This window comes from Enhydra lutris, unplaced genomic scaffold (assembly GCF_002288905.1).
Source record: "Enhydra lutris kenyoni isolate GAN:26980312 unplaced genomic scaffold, ASM228890v2 scaffoldscaffold92, whole genome shotgun sequence".
Taxonomy (NCBI): Eukaryota; Metazoa; Chordata; class Mammalia; order Carnivora; family Mustelidae; genus Enhydra; species Enhydra lutris.
Window position 1 is genome coordinate 1,683,469 of NW_019154176.1, and position 19,649 is coordinate 1,703,117.

The 19,649-nt window shown below is 57.3% G+C and overlaps 3 protein-coding genes across 3 annotated transcripts; 1 reads left to right on the forward strand and 2 right to left on the reverse strand.

Moving 5' to 3' along the window:
• Positions 1-2,301: 2,301 nt before the first annotated feature.
• On the reverse strand, positions 2,302-8,032 carry LOC111162475 (ribonuclease H2 subunit A). The gene is made up of 9 exons (XM_022526920.1): positions 7,969-8,032; positions 6,840-7,260; positions 6,579-6,650; positions 6,338-6,464; positions 6,147-6,234; positions 3,956-4,093; positions 3,762-3,849; positions 2,638-2,761; positions 2,302-2,521 (listed from the first exon to the last, which is right to left on the reverse strand). Exons 2-9 carry the CDS (start codon positions 6,964-6,966, stop codon positions 2,386-2,388), a joined length of 900 nt encoding a protein of 299 aa, XP_022382628.1. The 5' UTR covers positions 6,967-7,260; positions 7,969-8,032; the 3' UTR covers positions 2,302-2,385.
• A 1,651-nt stretch (positions 8,033-9,683) lies between these two features.
• On the forward strand, positions 9,684-12,962 carry LOC111162474 (peroxiredoxin 2). The gene is made up of 6 exons (XM_022526919.1): positions 9,684-9,801; positions 10,267-10,378; positions 10,467-10,620; positions 11,221-11,343; positions 11,512-11,642; positions 12,638-12,962. Exons 2-6 carry the CDS (start codon positions 10,276-10,278, stop codon positions 12,721-12,723), a joined length of 597 nt encoding a protein of 198 aa, XP_022382627.1. The 5' UTR covers positions 9,684-9,801; positions 10,267-10,275; the 3' UTR covers positions 12,724-12,962.
• A 2,060-nt stretch (positions 12,963-15,022) lies between these two features.
• LOC111162465 (JunB proto-oncogene, AP-1 transcription factor subunit) lies at positions 15,023-17,009 on the reverse strand. Its single transcript, XM_022526903.1, has one exon. The coding sequence runs from the start codon at positions 16,566-16,568 to the stop codon at positions 15,525-15,527; it is 1,044 nt and encodes a 347-aa protein (XP_022382611.1). The 5' UTR covers positions 16,569-17,009; the 3' UTR covers positions 15,023-15,524.
• Between the last annotated feature and the right edge of the window lie 2,640 nt (positions 17,010-19,649).

A 19,649-nucleotide genomic window follows, 5' to 3' on the forward strand; every position in this document is an offset into this window, starting at 1 on the left:
GGGATCGAGTCCCACATCGGGCTCCTTGCTTGGCGGGGAGCCTGCTTCTCCCTCTGCCTCTGCCTGCCATTCTGTCTGCCTGTGCTTGCTCTCTCTCCCTCTCTGACAAATAAATAAAAAATCTTAAAAAAAAAAAAAATAGTGTCCTTGGGGCGCCTGGGTGGCTCAGTGGGTTAAAGCCTCCGCCTTTGGCTCAGGTCATGATCTCAGGGTCCTGGGATCAAGCCCCGCATCAGGCTCTCTGCTCAGCAGGGAGTCTGCTTCCCCCTCTCTCTCTGCCTGCATGTGATTTCCCTCTGTCAAATAAATAAAATCTTTTAAAAAAATAAAATAAAAAATAAAAAATAGTGTCCTTGAGGGTGCCTGGGTGGCTCAAGCATCCAACTCTTGATTTTGGCTCAGGTCATGGGCTTGGGGTCATGGGATCGAGCCCCACATCAGGTACAGTGCTCAGTGCAGAGTCTGCTTGGGATTCTTTCTCTCCATCTCCCTCTGCCCCCTCCCTCCTCACACGTACTCTTTAAAATAAAAAAAATAAACATCTTTTAAAAAAAAATGGTGTTCCTGATGTTGTAGAGCCCCCTGACTTACCAGCTTCTCATGGAGTGAGATAAACCTGTCTTACTACTGGCAAGGCTGTGTGCGAAATAAGTGCTCACTTACATTGCCAACGGGTGCAAGTCTTCACTGACAGGAATTCGCTAATATCTCTCCAAATTATAAACGACACAGATTCTCTAACCCAGCAAGCCCACCCCTGGGAATTTTACCCTACAGACAAAACTGCATGAGAAATGATGGCCCACCCTGGTCCTTCTCCGCTGTACATGTCTAACAGAAGCCGGGGAACAACTCAATGTCTCTTAAGCATTAAATAAGCCACAGGACAGTCACGCCGAGGACTCTGTAGCTAGAAGGGAATGAAGAACGTTTTTAGGCACATTTGGAATTACTTCCGAGACGGTGAAGAGTAATGAATGCGTGCTACCTAGGCTAGAGTGTTTGCATTCGTAAAACAACAACAAACTTAGGGAAGTAACCGCACATCTATTTTGTAACATGCCAGGCTATCTCCAGAAGGACAAAAGGTACCTGCTGTGGCCTGCATGTGTGTTCCCCCAAAATTCAGGTTGGTATCCTAATTCCCACAGATAATGGTATTAAGAGGTGATTAGGTCAGGGCGCCTGGGTGGCTCAGTGGGTTAAAGCCTCTGCCTTCGGCTCGGGTCATGATCCCAGAGTCCTGGGATCGAGCCCTGCATCGGGCTCTCTGCTCAGCGAGGAGCCTGCTTCCTCCTCTCTCTCTGCCTGCCTCTCTGCCTACTTGTGATCTCTGTCAAATAAATAAATAAAATCTTTAAAAAAAAAAAGGGGGGGTGATTAGGTCAAGAAGAGGATTAATGCTCTTATAATTGGAGGTTCCCTGCCCCTTCTAGCACCTGACAACACAGTGAGAAGCCCACAGTCTACAGCCTGGAAAAGGGTCCTCAGCAGAACTTGACCCTGCAGGAACTGTGATCTTAGACTTCCGGCCTCCAGAAATGTAATAAATGCCTGTTGTTTATAAACCCCCCAGCTGCGGTATTTTGTCATAGCACCCAAATAGACTGAGATGCCTTGGTAAGCCCACCAGAGATCTGGGGGACAAGGTGGGAGGGAGGATTTTCACTGTGTTCTCTCCTCATTCTGCATCCTACAAATATATTATCCATTTAAAAAATAAAATAGGGGGGCGCCTGGGTGGCTCAGTGGGTTAAAGCCTCTGCCTTCAGCTCAGGTCATGATCCCAGAGTCCTGGGATTGAGCCCCGCATCAGGCTCTCTGCTCAGTGGGGAGCCTGCTTCCTCCTCTCTCTCTGCCTGCCTCTCTGCCTACCTGTGATCTCTGTCTGTCAAATAAATAAATAAAACCTTAAAAAAAAAAAACTAAAATAGGGGTCCCTGAGTAGCACAGTAGGTTAAAGGTCCAACTTTTGGTTTTGGCTCAGGTTGTGATCTCAGGGGTTGTGTGATCAAGCCCCGTGTCGGGCTCCACGCTCAGCATCAAAGTCCCCTTGACATTCTTTCTCCATCTCCCTCTGCCTCTCCCTGCCTTCGCTCCACACACCCACGTGCTGTCTCTCTCAAATAGATAAATCTTTTTTTTTTCCAAATAGATAAATCTTAAAAAAAGAAATTAAAAATAAAAAATAAAATCAACCAGCCACGGCCCATCATGTTTATGTTCCAGAAGTCTGTGGCTGAGGCCAGCCGCCGAGCACACTCCCAACCTTCTTCCACCGCAGAGAACAGCCAAATACCGAGCTTTCCGTAAAGAACTTTAATCACAAATGGGGCAGGGGTGGGCTGGGATGGGGGTGCGTATCAAGGGAGAACGGGCTGGTTCCTAGAGAGTGGTGGCCGACTGCAGGCCTCGCTCCTGGAAGTACCGGTGTGGGAGGCGCGGGAGGGTCTGGGGGCTTTTGCTGAAGTAGGACATGATCCTCCTGGGTCCCTCCTGATCCCCCGTCGGCGAGTCCTCCCTGTGGGAGAGGTGGTGACACTGGCCACTTCGGGGTGTGGGAGGAGGGGGATTCCCAGTGGGAGCTGAGCCCTGGCCTCCCTCCCACTTTCATCACAGCCCCTGCAGGACACCCACCACAAAACGCCCTCGGCCTCCGTCTCCAGGATGCTCTGGGCTGTGCGCCAGCTGAACCGGACAAACTGGGGGAAGCCGAACACAGGCTCCACGTGCTTCCGCAACCACGCTTTTGTCTTGGGATCTGAGGGACAGGAAGGGTGGGGTGGACAGCGGCAATGGCCCTTGAGCCCTGACGCAGTGTCCGAGTTCCTTGGCCTGGCATCTAAGGTCCCACTACCTCAGCTCAGGCCGCCAGAGTACCGGAGGCCTATCCCACTGTTCGAGACCCACTCCTGCCTCAGAACCTTTGTGCGGGGAGCTGCCCGGCTCTACCCGCCAACGGGTGCTCGAGGTAGTTTAGGGAGACTGCCTCTGAGACATCCCTTCACCCCCATCAAGGGCAATGGTCATTAAATGAGCATCTGTGGACCATGGTGTTAATGGCCATCATTCCCCCCAAAACGGAGACCTCAGTGGGGACAGTGAGGTCCTTGTTTATCTTGTTCATGGCTCCATCCCAAGGGCTCAGACACATACCAGGTGCTCAGTAAGCACGGACTGTGGCCCAGGCTGTCTTTGGCCTGGACCTGGTTTCCTTACTTTGGCCTCACCTAAGTTCCAGTCACAGACTTGCCATGTCTCCCCACCCCACCCACCTGCCCGTCCCTCCCTGGGCCTCAGAAGGACCAGAGGGCTCCTTGAACTCAGCCACTGATTCTTGAAATCTACTCAGGGCAGGGAGATGGGCACAAGATCACCTACCATACAGGTGAGGAGAGTGAGCCTCATAACTGGGAAGAAAACACTAGATTTAAGCCAGATTTAACTGGACATGGGCTGACACTCCTCGCCCCTGCCCCTCTCCCCTTAACAAATAGACAGATGCCCACTAAGGGTGTCAGGCCCTCAATGGAGCTCCAGAGAGACAGGCGTGAGGGAGACAGAAGGGAGGACCGAGCCTGCCCGCTAGAACCAGCTCTGCTACAGGCTGGCCATCAGCAAGTGGCTCCCATCTGAGCCCTGGGCTCCACCACTGCGCAGCAGAAGGAGCGCAACACGGAAAACCGTAGAAGCATGCTCAACCCTGCCCCGTCCGTGTTGCTGCCACTACCACTGTCTCAAGGCAGCTGTCATCTGCTCACCATTGGGGTAACCGGAGCCATAATCTGCATCCAGGCCCTGGAGATCTTCCACAAAGGGCCAGTTCTTTACAGCCTGGTCTCGGGCTACCTGTGGGCAAGATAAAAACTTGGGATCTCCCTCCCCACAAAGCAGGCACGCCTGCCCTCTGCCCAGGGAGACGCTAGGCACGGGCCACAGCCAATAGGAGCCTAACCTTGGCGCAGATACTGGCAGCACTGACCACAGGGTAGAGGGCATCCGCCTTGGCCTTGACTGTCACCTCAATGCCGGGAAAGTGCTGCTGCAGCCGCTCCTGGTAAGTTTCTGGCGGCCCTACAGTGTCTACAAATACCTGCCGTGGGGACAGAAACGTATCCGGTCAACAAATATCTGGAAACACAACTGCGTGTGATCCAGCCTCACAGCATTTACACTGGCTGCCCCTGTGCCTGGAATATTCTTCTCTCAGCTCATCCCCAGGCTGTAGCCCTCTCAGGTATCTCTGCTCAAAAGTCCCCTCCGGGGGCACCTGGCTGGCTCAGTTGGCAGAACATGTGACTCTTGATCTTGAGGTCATGAACTTGAATCCCACATCAGGTGTAGAGATTATTATATATTTTTTTAAGATTCTATTTATTTAGGGGCACCTGGGTGGCTCAGTGGCTTGAGCCTCTGCCTTCGGCTCGGGTCGTGATCTCGGGGTCCTGGGATCAAGCCCCGCATCAGGCTCTCTGCTTGGCAGGGAGCCTGCTTCCCCCTCTCTGCCTGCCTCTCTGCCTACTTGTGATCTCTGTCTGTCAAATAAATAAATAAATAAATAAAAGAAAATTAGTTTTTTTTTTTAAATTCTATTTATTTATTTGTGTATGAAAGAGAGAGAGAGAGAGAGAGAGAGAGAGAGACAGGCAGAGGGAGAAGCAGGCTCCCTGCTGAACTGGGAGCCTGATAGGGGACCCAATCCCAGGATCCTGGGATCATGACCTGAGCTGAAGGCAGATATTTAACCGACTAAGCCACACAGGCACCCCCCAGAGATTACTTAAAAAAAAAAAAAAAAAAAGCTCCTGGGGCGCTTGGGTGGCTCAGTGGGTTAAAGCCTCTGTCTTCCGCTCAGGTCATGATCCCTGGGTCCTGGGATCGAGCCCGGCATCAGGCTCTCTGCTCAGCAGGGAGCCTGCTTCCCTCTCTCTCTGCCTACTTGTGATCTCTATCAAGTAAATAATAAATAAAATCTTAAAAAAAAGAAAAAATAGTCCCTTCCAAAAGAGGCTTCCTGATTGAGCTGAATCCATTCTACACACTCACTGAGCACCTAATGCATACCATGGCCACACCAGATGCCAGGAATATGGCAGTAAATACACCAGGCAAAAATTTGTCTTCATAGAGCAGACACCCTGGTGAGGGCCACAGACAAGAAAAAAGATAAATAATAAAGGGCAGGGGAGAGTTGGGGAGTTGGGAAAAATTATCATTTTATTCCTTCTCTACTTATTTTTTTTTTTAAGATTTTATTTATTTATTTGACAGAGACCACAAGTAGGCAGAGAGGCAGCCAGAGAGAGGGGGAAGCAGACTCCCTGCCAAGCAGAGAGTCTGAAGCAGGGCTCAATCCAGGACCCTGAGATCATGACCTGAGCAGAAGGCAGAGGCTTAACCCATGGAGCCACCCAGGCACCCCTCTACTTAATTTTTTTTTAAGTAAGGTCTACATACAACTCGGGGCTTGAACTCATGACCGAGATTGAGAGTCCCATGCTCTACCGACTGAGGTAGTCAGGCACCCCAGGAAGGGTTTTCATTTTAAACAGTGGTAGGAGAGATTCAGAGAGTTCACTCTGATGTGGTGACATCTGAATAAAGGCCTGAAAGAGATGAGGGAATGAGTCATGGGGAGATCTCAGAAAGAGGATTCTAGGCAGAAAGAACAGCCAGTGCAAAGGCCCTGGGGTGGGACCATGCCAAATATGCCAGACAGCAACAGGGAGACCTCAGCTAGAGTAGAAAGATGATATTGGTGATCTCCATTGCCTTTATCCTCAGAAATCACCTTTATTATTTGCTTACCAGCTGACCATCTGTGTCCCCTGACTTGGCCATGAAACCCAGAGGGCAGAGCCCTTGTCTGTCTGCTCTAGTACTGCACCATCAGCGCCATGTTTCAGTCCTGGACCTCGTCCATCTCCTCAGCAAAGCCTCCCTTGTTACGTTCCCTATCTCAAGCATATTTATCCTTGTTATTCTCTCAAAACAGCCTGTTCTTTGCCGCAGAGTACTGGATGCAATGCCAACTTATATTTCCCTCTGGTAATTTAATCTCTCTCTTATGCACTTGACACTGAACTTCCCAGATTTAATTTTTACTGGGATCAAAAAATTAAATGTTGAGATCTATGTTAGCTCACCTGGGCAACTTTCACACCCTGATCCAAGGCATACTGCACCAGCCCAATGGCTGTATCATGGGATAGGGAATTCAGGTTGTACTTGACCCTGCAGTGGGAGACAGAACCCAGTCAACCCCGATCCAGATATTGATCCCTTCCAACCCATGCTGGCTGCCCCTCCACCCTGGCCCCTCCCAGAGGTCCCTCACCGCCCAAGCATGCTGGTAGAGATGAGGTTTGGAGACAGCACGTCCAATGCCCAGCCCACAAAGTCCCCGTCCTCCTCCATTTTCACAAAGAGCCTGTCCCGCTCGCTCTCCGATAGGGTCTTTGAGTCTGGGAGGAGGGTTGGGAGAGAAGGGAATCGACTGGTTCTCCCAGCTCCTGTTCTCCCTCTCCAGTCTGCACCCGCCCCAGAACCACCTCCCGAGACTCACACCTCGAGCTCACCTGCCACTTTCAGGGCCTCCAGATCTGCCAGGCGGGACAGGGGGCAGTAACAGATGGCGTAGACCATGGGGCCTAGAGAAGCGGGGATCCAACCAGTGAGCCCGTGAAAACCGCTATCTCTATTCCATTATCACCGCTTTCTTCAGTGCCATCGCCACTATCACCACCCTCCCCGGGTACGGTACAATCCCGGCTTCCGTTCCAGTGCAATCAGCATTCCCTTTATCACGCCCCTCCCCCAGCCCAGCCCCGGGGGCGCACCCAGCACCGGGCCCCGGCCCGCTTCATCGACGCCCAGGGCGCAGGGCTCCTTGCGGCACACCGCGGGCACAGGCGAGTTCAGGCGACAGCGGCCCGTACTGTCTCTGTCCAGCTCGCTGAGATCCATGCCGCCTTTACCGCCGCCACCAGCGGCAAGAACGAGGTCTGCAGGCTCAGGTCTAGGCGCGCGTTTTCCGCGGGCCCAAAACCGCTCTCGCTCCGGACCAATCGGTGCCGAGGACACGCCGCCGACGCTTCTGCCGCCGTTGAAGTTTGCGCAGGCGCCACCGAAGCTCCTGCCGTACGGCTTCCTGGGAATTGTAGTTCCCAAGGCCAACGGCCCCGCTCTTTGGCGGACCGGGGTGGGCGGGGTCGCTTTCCAAGCTCCGCCCCGGAGTCCCTGACGCCCCGCCCGTCGGGGCTGGTAGGAGGATAGAGAAATAAAGGGGAAACTGACGCAGACTTTGGAGAATTTGGCCCAGTCAGGGCCTTGAAGGTCAAATACCACTATATTGCCAGAATACTGTCAGTGTCTACATTACTGGGTCTCTGTCCATCTGGATGCTGGCTCTTTGTAGTCCCTGTCCTTGCACTCCACACAGTCTTAGCCCTCTCTCTCCGCACCAGGGCCGCCTCGCTCCGGCCCCCACTCTGCTTCCTAACCTCTGACTGGGGCTAAGCCTCCCCCACCCACCCCCTCCCAACTATGATCCCAAATATCAACAGACTTCTGCTGACAGTCTGTGCCCAACAGGCAGGGCCATTCCCCCCAGTTCTGGGTTCATGTCCCCCAGTTCTCAAGTCTCAGCTGGCTCACGGCCTCAGTCTGTAGGTAGGTCCCTGGCCCACATCAGGCTCATACTTCCTCAGGGTCGCAGTTCTTCCATTTCAAATTCCCCCTCCCTGCCCCTCACCATCTTTCTTCCTTTCTCCCGGGATATCAGCGGGGGCTCACTGTTCCTGACTCAGCTCTCCCTTCCCCACCATCTTCTAGCTTCAGCCCTCAAGACCCTCCTCGAATCCCCCCCCCTCGCGGTGTCCCCCTTCTTCTCCCTGCCCACCCTGGGGACTCTCAACTGGGGACTTAACAGCCCGCCCTGGCCCCGCCTCCTCTGCGCGAGTCTCTCACCCGGGTTCAGGGCCTCCAGTCGCAGTCGGTTGGTTTGCAGGAGGAACAATCCTGTTGCCTGCAGGGCCGCACCTGCACCAGATTCTCGCGGTCCATGAACACAGGGCCCGGCGCCGTGCCCAGGACCTCGCGGCTGCGCTCCTGCTTGCCCAGGTCGCAGAAACAGCGCCACTTTCCCCAAGGGCCAAGGATGGAGTCCTCCACTTCTAGGGATGGAGGGCCAGGTAGGGGGGAATCTACCCCCTTCCCTCCTCTAGGAAGGCAGGAGGATAAAGACACTAACGACATCTCCTGTTCATTGAGCTCTGCCTTTGTGCCAGGCACTCGCCCCCCACAGATGATCTCATTTAATTTCCTCATCATTCCCAGGTGATGAAACTGAGACCTACAGAAAGCAACCCACCCTTTGAGCTTATACATCTGGTGTGTGACCCAGAGGAATTGCAAACTAACACTTCCCACCTGTTCCAGCCTGTCCATTTGGGAACACGATACAACACCCTTGGTGCCCACCATCTGAAGCTGACTTGTGTCTTCAGGGGTGTGATAATGGGCCTGTTCAGTAGGCAGAGTGCCCCCTAAACAGCAAGGCTGCCTGCCAGGTGGTAAATTAAGTGACATAATTGGCATAATATAATGAAGGTACGGAAAGCCTCTGGCAATGTGCTAGCATGTAGCACAAAAACAACTATTATGACCACTTTTCAAGCAGCTACAACCTTCTGAGTGTTCATGGGAGGGGCTCTTTACAATGCTCTTTTATGGACACCTCCCTATGCCACGAGGAAACAGGTCTTATCCCAACTCTGCAGCTTAAAGTCCGAACACGTCTTGCCTTACCAAGCCTCAGCAGACAACACTGGCCTCTTTCTTTTCCTCCGTCCAGCCCTTTGGCTTTGGCACTTGCTGTTCCCATTCCCTGGCACACTCTTCCCCCTAAATCTTTGCATTCTTGGCTTTTGCTGGCTTCCCGCTGCACTGGTTAGCCATCCTCTTCAGTCGGCCCTTCTCTGATTTCAGACGTTTACCTTCCCCCTCCTTTCTCTATCTCCACCCTTCCTAGCACACATCCCTGAGTTTACGGTTGTGTCTGCTTGGGAATTATTGCCTACCCATGTCCCCTCTTCCCCTGTAAGAGGCTTCAAGTCAGTCTCTATTTCAATTTACAGATAAGGACACTGAGCCTCAGAGAAAAGTAACCAGCCCAAGGGCGGGGGGGAGGGGGGCACGCCAGTGCGCAGATGGGGAGAGATGGGAATTCCCTGAAGGAGGGTCTCTTTGCAGCCAGCTGGCAAAGTGGGGCAATGGGGCACCTTTCCGCACCATCACACCCGCGGCGTGCGGTTACCTTTCTCCTGATGCTGCAGCCGCAGCTCCTCCCAGGTGTCGCCTCCGCTCTTCTCGCCAAAGTAATGGTAGTCGCGGGAGACCTGGGCAGGGGTCCCCAGCAGCAGGAGAATCAGAAGCGGCAGTAGTAAGTCAGTCGGGATCCCGGCCATGCCGGACTCCAACCGACTCGGGCGCGCTCCGAGGAGCTCCTCGCGGGGTATGTGGTGCCCGCACTACCCCCACCAGCGGTGGCAGTGGTTGGGGCCCACGGCCCCGCGACTCCTCCCGCCGCTAGCAGGCGCGTGGATCCGGCCGCTTCTTTCCCCAACCCCCCTCCCGCGGTTGCAGTGGACCCGACCGCTCCACTCGTCCGCCCACACCCCCCCGCCCTATGCGTCATGGTTCGGGCCGCGCATAAAAGGCACCCAGGCCCAGGGCGCACTCGGTGCTGAGAACGCGGTTCGCGCGTCTGCTAGTCTGTGCGTGCCGCCCTTGCCCACGCAGGTATGGACACCTGGAGGGCACCGGGCTCTGGGGAGCCCCCGCAGAGCAGCTCCGGCCGGGTCCAGACCTCAGTGCTGCAGCTTTTGTTTTCCGGTCGCTTTAGTGGCCGCCTTTGTCCTTGCAGGGGGAAACCGAGGCCTTGGCCTTGCAGTACAGGCCGCATCGCCGAGCTCCCGCCCCCTGCTCGCGGGGTCTCCACCTGGAGCGGTGGGCTAGCGCCAGGGCGCTCAGGCCGACAAGCTAATGGGGGGCCCCTGGCGGCTGCAGCCGGGCCTCTTTTGCTGGTCAGGGGGGCGGGTCTCCTGCGGTCTCAAGGCCGCGCAAGCCAGGTACCCCGGAGGGTGTGGGTAGTGCTGCAGCTTCTGCCTCTCTTTCGATAACGGAGCCCAGCACGCAGCGTGACCTTGGGAAGGGAGGACAAAGGGTCTTCCCCGGGCGCACTGACCGGGCCGGGGGGGTTCTCAGCTTTCAGTCATGGCCTCTGGCAAGGCGCACATCGGAAAGCCCGCCCCGCCCTTCCAGGCCACCGCCGTGGTGGACGGCGCCTTCAAGGAGGTGAAGCTTTGCGACTACAAAGGTGAGGGCGGCCGAGAGTGGGCCCAGGTGGGGGTGGGGCCCAGACAGCAGAGGCCTAACTCCTTTTCTATACCCGCTCCCTCCCGCAGGGAAATACCTGGTCCTCTTTTTCTACCCGCTGGACTTCACCTTTGTCTGCCCCACGGAGATCATCGCTTTCAGCGAGCGGGCGGAGGACTTCCGCAAGCTGGGCTGTGAGGTGCTGGGGGTTTCTGTCGACTCTCAGTTCACCCACCTGGCTTGGTATGAGCTGGGACGGGCAGGGAGGGGGGATGCAGCCAAGCGTCCATCCTCCAGGGGTCCAGCTGTGTGTTCCTGTGGGTGTTGCTCAACATTTGGGCCTCCCTTTCCCCCATCTTGAAAATAGTAGAATTAAGGACGCCTAAGTCCTTAATGATGATGGCAGTAATTAGCATCTGAAAACTAGTTGCTCGGCCCAGAGACTTGGAGATGCTTTATCTCACTTAGGGCAACACAACCTCCCTTCCAATAACTATTTCAAGGAGGTGGAAACTCCAGTTCTAGACAGTGAAGGGCTGGGCCCCAGCGAACAGAGCTAGAGCGAGGAGGAGGGGGATGCTGAGGCAGGCTTTCTGCCCCAAGATGTGGGAGGCCACCAGTGAATGTGAACGCCCTTTGCTGGACCTGGAGCCTTGGCTGAGTCTTCCCAGGTGTGGGAAAGAGCCCCTGTACCCTCTCAGGGTGCGGTGGGTGGGAAGGCTACACCCTTATCTCTCAGCTCCAGCACCCCCTCTCCAGCCTTTATCATACCCAGAGCCCCAGGGGGAGGACCCTGCTGTGTCAGGCATCTGGAGGTCCCAGACTGGTCTCTTTCACCCCTAGGATCAACACTCCGAGGAAGGAAGGAGGCTTGGGCCCCCTGAATATTCCCCTGCTGGCTGATGTAACCAGAAATTTATCTGAAGATTATGGTGTGCTGAAGAAAGATGAGGGCATTGCCTACAGGTACCGTGGAGCCCCCAGAAAGCCCTCAGTCCTCAGGGTGAGGGGACAACGCTTGGGCACTGTCTTCCCTGCCCCCAGCCCTGTGGCCGCTAGGGAGTCCATACTCCCTCCCCCCGGCCCCGGCAGTGGGAACTCTCAGCTCCTCACCATGAACCCTGATATCTTCAGGGGCCTCTTTATCATCGATGGCAAGGGTGTCCTTCGCCAGATCACTGTCAATGATTTGCCTGTGGGGCGCTCTGTGGATGAAGTTCTGCGGCTGGTTCAGGCCTTCCAGTACACGGATGAGCATGGGGAAGGTAAGCAGACACATGTTCACCTGTGTTCATATGTGGGTACACCCTCAGCCCTCGGCAGACACTGCCTGCCTACCCTGTCAGTTGTGAGGGACCCAGTTCAGAGCCTTGTCTGCAGGACTTGTCTAGTCTGGAGGGGGAGATACCCCAATATGACAGTGGGGGCTGGGAGGTAACAGATCTATCGAAGGTATCTGAGAAGGCATGTACCAGGTCAAGCTGGAATAATATTAGTCGAATCAGAGACCTTCTCATGTGCAGGACACAGCCTGATCCCAGGCCTTTCATGTCCAGTGGGTCTGTGACTGAGGGAGAAGCAGTATTAAAGGGGTCAAAAAGAGGGGTGGCGGGGTGGCTCAGTTAAGTGTCTGACTCTTGGTTTTGGCTCAGGTCATGGTCTCAGGGTCCTGGGATCCAGCCCCTTGTCAGGCTCCACACTCAGCAGGGAGCCTGCTAGAGGATTCTCCATCTTTCCCCCCCCCCCCCATCCCCCCCCCCCCGCCCACTGCACTCTGATACATTGTCTCTCTCTAATAAATAAATCTTTAAAAAACAGTTGGGGGGGGCGCCTGGGTGGCTCAATGGGTTAAAGCCTCTGCCTTCGGCTCAGGTCATGATCCCAGGGTCCTGGGATCGAGCCCCACGTCGGGCTCTCTGCTCCGCAGGGAGCCTGCTTCCTCCCCTCTCTCTCTGCCTGCCTCTCTGCCTATTTGTGATTTCTCTCTCTCTGTTAAATAAATAAAATCTTAAAAAAAAAAGAAAAAGAAAAAAGTGTGGGGGAGGTCAAAAAGAAATTGAATTCTCAGCCGGAACATCCCGTATCCGGGCTTCAAGAGCTTCTCCCAACGTGCTGTACGGCCTTGGGGCTGTACCACTTGGCTCTGGGCTTTTTCTTCTGCCACTCCAGCTCTTGCTTTGCCTCTGTTCATCCCCTCCTACTGCCCTGCCTCAAAGATGTGGCTCTAGCCTCACATGTGCATCCCTGTGTCTTCCCACAGTCTGTCCCGCTGGCTGGAAGCCAGGCAGTGACACAATCAAGCCTAACGTGGATGACAGCAAGGAATACTTCTCCAAACACAACTAGACTGCAGACAGGTGGAAAGCCTGGGCTGTTGGCCTCCACCTGCGCCTCTACCTGGATAACCCATTGCTGACCCAGGAAAGGCCAGACTCACCCCTTCAAACACCATAGTCCATGACCCTGGAGGGCTTGGCCAGGGCCTTCTCATTCTCCCCGCTGGGAGCTGGTGAATGGTGAGCCCCTCCTTGGACCCATCTACCTGGGCACAGGCCTAGAGGTGACCAATAAAGTATTAGGACAGACATGTGTTTCCATCTGTGTGGTCTGTCCTGGTGTCCTTGCTAACTCCGCCCCTTCTCCCTGGGAAATTGACCCTGTAGTTACTTATTTTCACCACAAGGTGGGAGTCTTACCTCATGCTCACTGCTTCCTCTTTCTCCTTGACCAGAGGGTACTTTGGGGGGAGTGGGGGTAGGCTGTTGGCCCCTTGCTGGGAGCAAGCCCCAGGATAGCCTGTGTCCTAAAACCTGGCCACACAGGACAGCACCCACTCTTTGCCATCAGCCAGCCTGTGTTCAAATACCATTCAAGAGCTGTGATTTTTCCTGGGTCTGTTCAACAGTCAGATAAGAATAAAGACAACTAACTCAACATCACCATGCACATTAAATGCAACACAGTATGTGAAGCTTGGGGCCCAGTTAGTAGTTATTAGGACTGTCCCTGGGCGGGAAGAAGGGAGGGGGGACCCAGTCCTAAGAGCAGAACCAGGAGTGGGAGCTTGAGCTCCGTGTACAGGCCCTGTTGTAAGCTCTGGCCCACTCTACGTTGGAAGGGTTGCCCACCTGCTCCTGAGGAGGAAGGATGACCGTCAGGCTGGGAGGCAGGTATTAGGAGCCAGAGTGTTCCCAAGAGTGCAGTTTGATGCTGTGCAAGTGGTTTTGCCATTCTGAACCCCCATTTCCTTCCACAGGATTGCTATCTAGATTATTAACCCTCCAAAACACTCATCTGGGCCTTGGAATTTTATCTACAGTCCTTCTCCAAGGCCGTCCATGGATTTCCCTGACCTCATCTACCCACTCTTGGTTCACTCGAATCCAGGCACACAATGATTTCTTGCTGTTCTTTAACAGACTGATCTTGTTCTGGCCACGGGAACTTTGCACGTACTGTTCCCTCTTGCCCAGAACGTTGTTGTCCCAGAACCTGGCTTTAAAAATGAAAAGTCTCATCATTAAAGGACCACGTTTGCAATCCATTCTCCAAAGCAGCTCGCCTCCCCTGCCCCATCACTACTACTTTGACCTCTTTTTTTCCCTTGCTAGCACTTACCACCATCTCCGAATCATGTTTGTTTATTGTCTGTCTGCCACCGTCCAGGCAGTGTATCCAAGGTTCATAAATGAATTAATGAATTGTCTGTTCTGCCCACCCCTCCCCTGCGGTTTCTCAGCCTGTGTTTATCTCCGCTGTTCTGGGGGCTTCCAGCTCCGAAGCCAGCTAGACCCCCCCTACGGGCGTACCAGCAGCCCTCCCACCTTTTCCAGCTGCGGGGGCGGGCGTCCCGCGAGAGGGCGGCGGCGGCGGCGGCGGCGGCGCCCGGCCGCCCAAGCAGCCGCCCCGGCAGGACCAGACCTGGCAGTCGCCCTGCTCCCAACCTGGCACCCGGGAGGGGAAACTGGCAGGCGGGCGCCGCCCTTCCTGGCAGGGGTGGGGGTACCGCGGCGGCAACGAAGGCTGCAGCAACCCCCCGCCCGGGTCAGGTCAGACGGAGCGCGCGTGGGCGCGGCGGGGCCGGGACGCCAACCCGATGGGGCAGTCTCTGGGTTGGCTCCGGGACCCAGGAGCATGGCCCTCCCACCGCGGACGCTCTGGACCCAGGCCTGGGGCTTTCCGGGCCCCGGCAGCCGCCTGCCTGGGAAAATCCCGGCCCCCTTCCCGGCGCCGCAGCCCTGCCCGGCAGAGCGGGGGAGGGGATTCCCGGAATCTGCCCGGAGACCGCCGTCGCGTCACTGGACAGAATCGGCCCATGTAGGGGCAGCGCTTCCGCTGCGTCAGCGGGGAAAGCCCCAGCGCGCGCACCTGGGCGGGGCTGCGCCCGCGCAATGCGCGTCTAGCCCCAGGCATCCTGCCCCCTGGTGATGGGCGGATGGACAGCGTCCCCGCCCTGGACCTTCCAACCCCAGAGATCAGGGGACAAGAGAAGGATTGGACGCCTGGACTACGAGTGCAGGATGCTTAGGTAGAGCTGGTGAGGAGGATACAGGTACCGGACCGAGTCACAAACAGGAGTGGGGTGGGGGCAGCCCACTATTCTCCTCCCTCCTCCCGCCCGGCTTGGAAAAAAAGACAACAGAAATTAATAAAGAACCATTTTTTTTTTTACTTAAATAGATTCAATAAAAAGTCGGAACAACAAACACACACACACACAAACACATCTTAAAATAAACTCTTTAGAGACCAAGTGCGTGTTTCTTATCCACAGTACGGTGCAGAGGGGGAGGGCAGGGGGCGGGGGTCCCTTCCCCAGTGTCCCCGCGGGCTTGAGTACCGGGCGGCGGGGCCAGCTCCGCCGCGATCGCCCCCTCCTCCCCTCCCTGTTAAATACACAAATATATTATATTCAATATGAATCGAGTCTGTTTCCAGCAGAAAAAAAAAAAAAAAAAAAACATACAAAAAAACGTGGAAGGGGGCTTGTAAACGTCGAGGTGGAAGGACCGGGCGCAGAGCGGGCGGGCAGGAGTCCAGTGTGGTTTGCGGTGCCGCGGGGGCCGGTGCCCACCGCCTGCCCCCTCGCCCCTTGGGAGGCGTGCGCCCAGTCGTCCAGACTGGGGGAATGTCCGTACGGGGGACGCTCAGAAGGCGTGTCCCTTGACCCCGAGCAGCAGCTGGCAGCCGTTGCTGACGTGGGTCATGACCTTCTGTTTGAGCTGGGCCACCTGCTCCCGGAGGAGCCCAGCAGTGCTCGACAGCCCCGCGTTCTCGGCCTTGAGTGTCTTCACCTTGTCCTCCAGGCGCGCGATGCGCTCCAGCTTCCGCTTCCGGCACTTGGTGGCCGCCAGCCGGTTCCGCAGCCGCTTGCGCTCCACTTTGATGCGCTCCTGGTCTTCCATATTGATGGGGGACACCGGTGGCGTGGCGTCGCGGCTGCGCGCCTCAGGCACCGTCTGCGGTTCCTCCTTGAAGGTAGAGGCTGCTCGGCCCAGGCCCAGTTGCGCCGGGTGGCCGCCAGCGAAGGGTGGTGCGTGTGGGAGGTAGCTGATGGTGGCCGTCGGGTACGAGCTCCCAGTCCCGACGGCGGCCCCGGCGCCTCCAGAGGGCGCAGAGGCTGGGGAATAGCTGCTGAGGTTGGTGTAGACTGGAGGAGGCTCCGGGCCGGCGTAGACGCCCCCGGGCCCAGCCGGGGGCCCCGAGCTGGCGCCCAGGGACACGTTGGGGGGCGTCACGTGGTTCATCTTGTGCAGGTCGTCCAAGGCTTTGACAAAGCCGTCGGCGAAGCCCTCCTGCTCCTCGGTAACACCGCCCCCGGCGCCCCCCGCACCTCCGCTGCTGCCTCCCCCGCGGGGGTAAAAGTACTGTCCCGGAGGCGTGGGTGTCGTCGTGATCACTCCGTTGCTGTTGGGGACGATCAGGCGCTCCAGCTCCGATGAGGCAAGCTTGAGCGATGCGCCTGTGTCCGAACCCTGGCCGGAAAAGTAGCTGCTGCCACCGCTGCCCTCTGGTCCCGGGCCCCGCGCCCCGGGTGCTTTGAGACTTCGGTAGGGGTCGGCCAGGTTGAGCGCCAGGCTGGGTTTCAGGAGTTTGTAGTCGTGTAGAGAAAGGCCGCCCGGAGCCCGGCCGTATCCCGCTGCTGCGTATGAGTCGTCGTGGTAGAAGGGCTGTTCCATTTTAGTGCACATCCGGGCGGCCCAGGCGGTCTGGGGGGGTCCCTGCGGGGCCGCCCCGGGCCTCGCTGCGGCGAGCGGCGCTCTGTCTGCGACGGTAGTGGCTGGACCAGGTATCTGGACGCGCGATCCCAGGAGCTGGCACCGGCAGGGAGAGGCCAGCCGGCGGCTGTACACGGAAGCTCCGTGCGGCTTCTCGAGCCCTTCTGCCCTGTCTGGTGCGCTCGCTTTCCTGGTGTCGCTTCCCCCTGCTCCCCGATCCCCGCTGATTCCGATGCTGGCCTGGCCGCGCTCAAGGTCCCGGCAGCTCAGCCTGAGCCACACGCCTTTATACGGCTATTGTCAGCTACGGAAGTGCGCTCCGATTGGTCCTCTCTCGAGCCGGGCCCCCGCGCCCCCCTCCTCCAGCGTGGGGAAGGGGAGGAGGCGGCTCGCGTCACTGTCAGGAAGCGCGTGTCCTTGTAAACAGCGGCCACGGGCTGGGTGGCTCGGCGCGGCTGCAGGGGGAGGGGCTCGGGGGACCCTGGGGTGTGCGAAGAAGGGGGTGCTGGTCCAAGACACGGGGAGGGACTCCAGGGAAGGCGATGATTCCCCTGGATACGAGGAACCGATACAAAGCAAGTGTGTCTGGGGGGCGCGGGGGGAGGGTCCTACAGGGTGCACACGAAAAGGCCTGAGGGACTCCGAGTATCCGGGAGGGGTTGGAGGGCTGATTATACACTGGGAGACCCCGCAGAGGTAAGACAGGAGGGTTAGCCTGGGTAAATGAAGGAGGGGTAAGGAAATACCTGATTCAGTAATTGTGTGGGGGTCCTGAGTACAGAGGAGTTAAAGGACTTGAACTTTTACTGGAGGGACTGAATCCAGGAAAAGTGAGGGGGTGGGGAATCAAAAGGGTGAAGGGAGGAGATTACTCAAGAAATGAGTAGGGGTCCTGAAGTCCATGAGAGAGACTGAGGGCCTCCATAATGGGAAGGAATGGGGGGGAGGGGATATAGATATGAAGAAAGTGAGTATTCCGGGGTATACTGGGGAAAAGATGGGGAGAGAAGATGGGGTTAGGGTTAAAGGTTGGGAGTCACTGGGGTGATCTGCAAAGCCCTGATAAAGGAGAGTTAAAAGTGTCGGGACACACCTTAAGAGCTGAGATGATAATGACACAGGGTCTTCCAGTTGGGACTTGAGAGGAGGGATTTTTGAGGATCCTGGGGATTTGGACTACTGGACCTTCCATGATTGGCACCCCCTCTTATGGGTGACTTCTAGGCGCCTGTATACTTTGCTCCCATCTCAAAGCCCTCCCCCAGTGACTCGGGGCTTGACCAACACCGCGTCGCTCCTGGTGCCTGTACCTACCCCGACGGCCGGGGCGCGGTCGCCCAACCCCACTCCTTCCTTAGAAACAAGCTGGGGAAAGAGCGCCGCGGCAGGAAGTGTGGCAACAGCCCCCGGGGAAGGAGCCCGGCCCTGTCTCCGTCACTCGGATCCTCCGGGACTCTGCGCCCCGCCCTGGGTCCGGTCGGGTTCCTTGCCTCAGAAGAGGAACGTGGACGTGCGACCCCGGCGGAGGCCAAGGGTGCACAGAACACGTTCAGCAGCAGAGGCCTCCAATCACTGTACCCCTCTACCAGCAATGGTTCAGCCCGCGGCACCCGCTGGCGATCGCGGAGGCTGGCAGTCCGGGGACGATTCCATTAGTCCGACCGAGGGGGACGTACCGGGGAGCGGGCCTGGTCGCCATGACAACAGGCCGGAGTCCGCGGGCTGAACTGGGGGCGGGGCGGCCCCGGGAGGCTCTCTCCCGCGCCCAAATAAGGACACAGGAAGAGGTGGGACCAGCGCCGTCCCGCGGCCCTGAGCCAGGACCCGGGAGCCCGGGTATCTGCCAGGTCCCAGGGCGCGCCCGGGCCCCCGGACGGCTAGTCCCGACCAGCCCCGCCGCCGCCCCCGAGGCCCCCACGGCCGCCTCGCTGAGCCCCACCCAGCTGCTCTGGGGCTGCGTCTTGCCGAGCCCGGCCCGACCCAGCCTGGCAGGTCCCCGCCTGCCCGCGGGCCTGGGTCGGACTTCGCCCCCGGCCCGGCAGGGCGCGGAGGGGCGGGCCAATGCCTCGAGGCGCCCCCGGCGCCGAGGCGGGCTGGCACGACTGCCTCCTTCCTCGGGTGGGGTACCCTTCCTTTACAGCAGGAGGTCTGGGCCTCTCCCCCCACATCGCTAGCGGCTGGGGTGCTCCATCCCTCACACCAGTTGGCTAGGGGCCCTACTCCTATTTTAGTCTAGGGGTCCGTCAACCATCCAGAATTCAGACCATCCAGAAATGGGGGGGTCCCTCCCCCTTCGGGGTGTCTCCTGCAGTCAGAGGAGGCCAGAAAATCCAAGGGGAGAGAATCTGAGGGAACTCAGTGCCCCTTCCCCAGCACTATATGGAGGTTTAGATGGTGAGACTCCTAGTTAGACTTAAAGTGGGACTTCCAAGCAGAATGTGAGCCAAGAGAACCAGAGGTGAAAGATCAGTCTCTATCTTCTGGGGGGATGGAGGTTTCTTTAGGGTAGAGAGAGGCTGAGGGGCTAGGCTGACTTTATAGGGCAGGGGGAGAGCACACTCAGTGTGAGGGAGAGAAGGAAAATGAAAGAGGCAAAAGAGAAACTGAACTTGTGGGGGCAGGGGGAAGTCCAGCAGAGCACCGAAGTTAGGGAGGAAGGTCCCATGAGAAGCTGGGGGTATCCCCATCTTTGGAGGGTCCTTGTGACCCCTGGGTGCTCCCTCCCCTCCTCCTCTTGCTTGAACTGCTCCCCTAACCCCACCCCAGGCTCAAGGGAGATTCCAGCGGCTGGCCGCTGAGTCTGGCGGGCACGCTGCCAGGCCTGCGTCTCCCGCCCATGCTCATAACTGCAGCTGACATCTGGCCGGGCCCTGCGGGGGCGCAGCGGACAGCGTTGGGGGGCTGGGCAGGTCTGGCCTGAGGGCAGCATCTTGGGAAGCCAACCTGCAGGTCTCACAGGCCAGGAGGCCACAGTGAATCAGCCCTGGCCAGGGCTGAGGTTGGCCATGCAGGGGCGGGGGGGGGGGGGGGGGGGGGGGGGGGGGGGGGGGGGGG

Bases quoted from the DNA above. Each gene is read 5' to 3' on its own strand.
- LOC111162475 (XM_022526920.1), bottom strand. From the start codon at position 6,966: ATGGATCTCAGCGAGCTGGACAGAGACAGTACGGGCCGCTGTCGCCTG. The intron at 6,465-6,578 runs GTGAGCTCGAGG...CCCTCCTCCCAG, and splicing joins GGAGGCCCTGAAAGTGGCAG to ACTCAAAGACCCTATCGGAG. The intron at 6,235-6,337 runs GTGAGGGACCTC...CTCCCACTGCAG, and splicing joins TCTACCAGCATGCTTGGGCG to GGTCAAGTACAACCTGAATT.
- LOC111162474 (XM_022526919.1), top strand. From the start codon at position 10,276: ATGGCCTCTGGCAAGGCGCACATCGGAAAGCCCGCCCCGCCCTTCCAG. The intron at 11,344-11,511 runs GTACCGTGGAGC...TGATATCTTCAG, and splicing joins GATGAGGGCATTGCCTACAG to GGGCCTCTTTATCATCGATG. The intron at 11,643-12,637 runs GTAAGCAGACAC...GTCTTCCCACAG, and splicing joins CACGGATGAGCATGGGGAAG to TCTGTCCCGCTGGCTGGAAG.
- LOC111162465 (XM_022526903.1), bottom strand. From the start codon at position 16,568: ATGTGCACTAAAATGGAACAGCCCTTCTACCACGACGACTCATACGCA.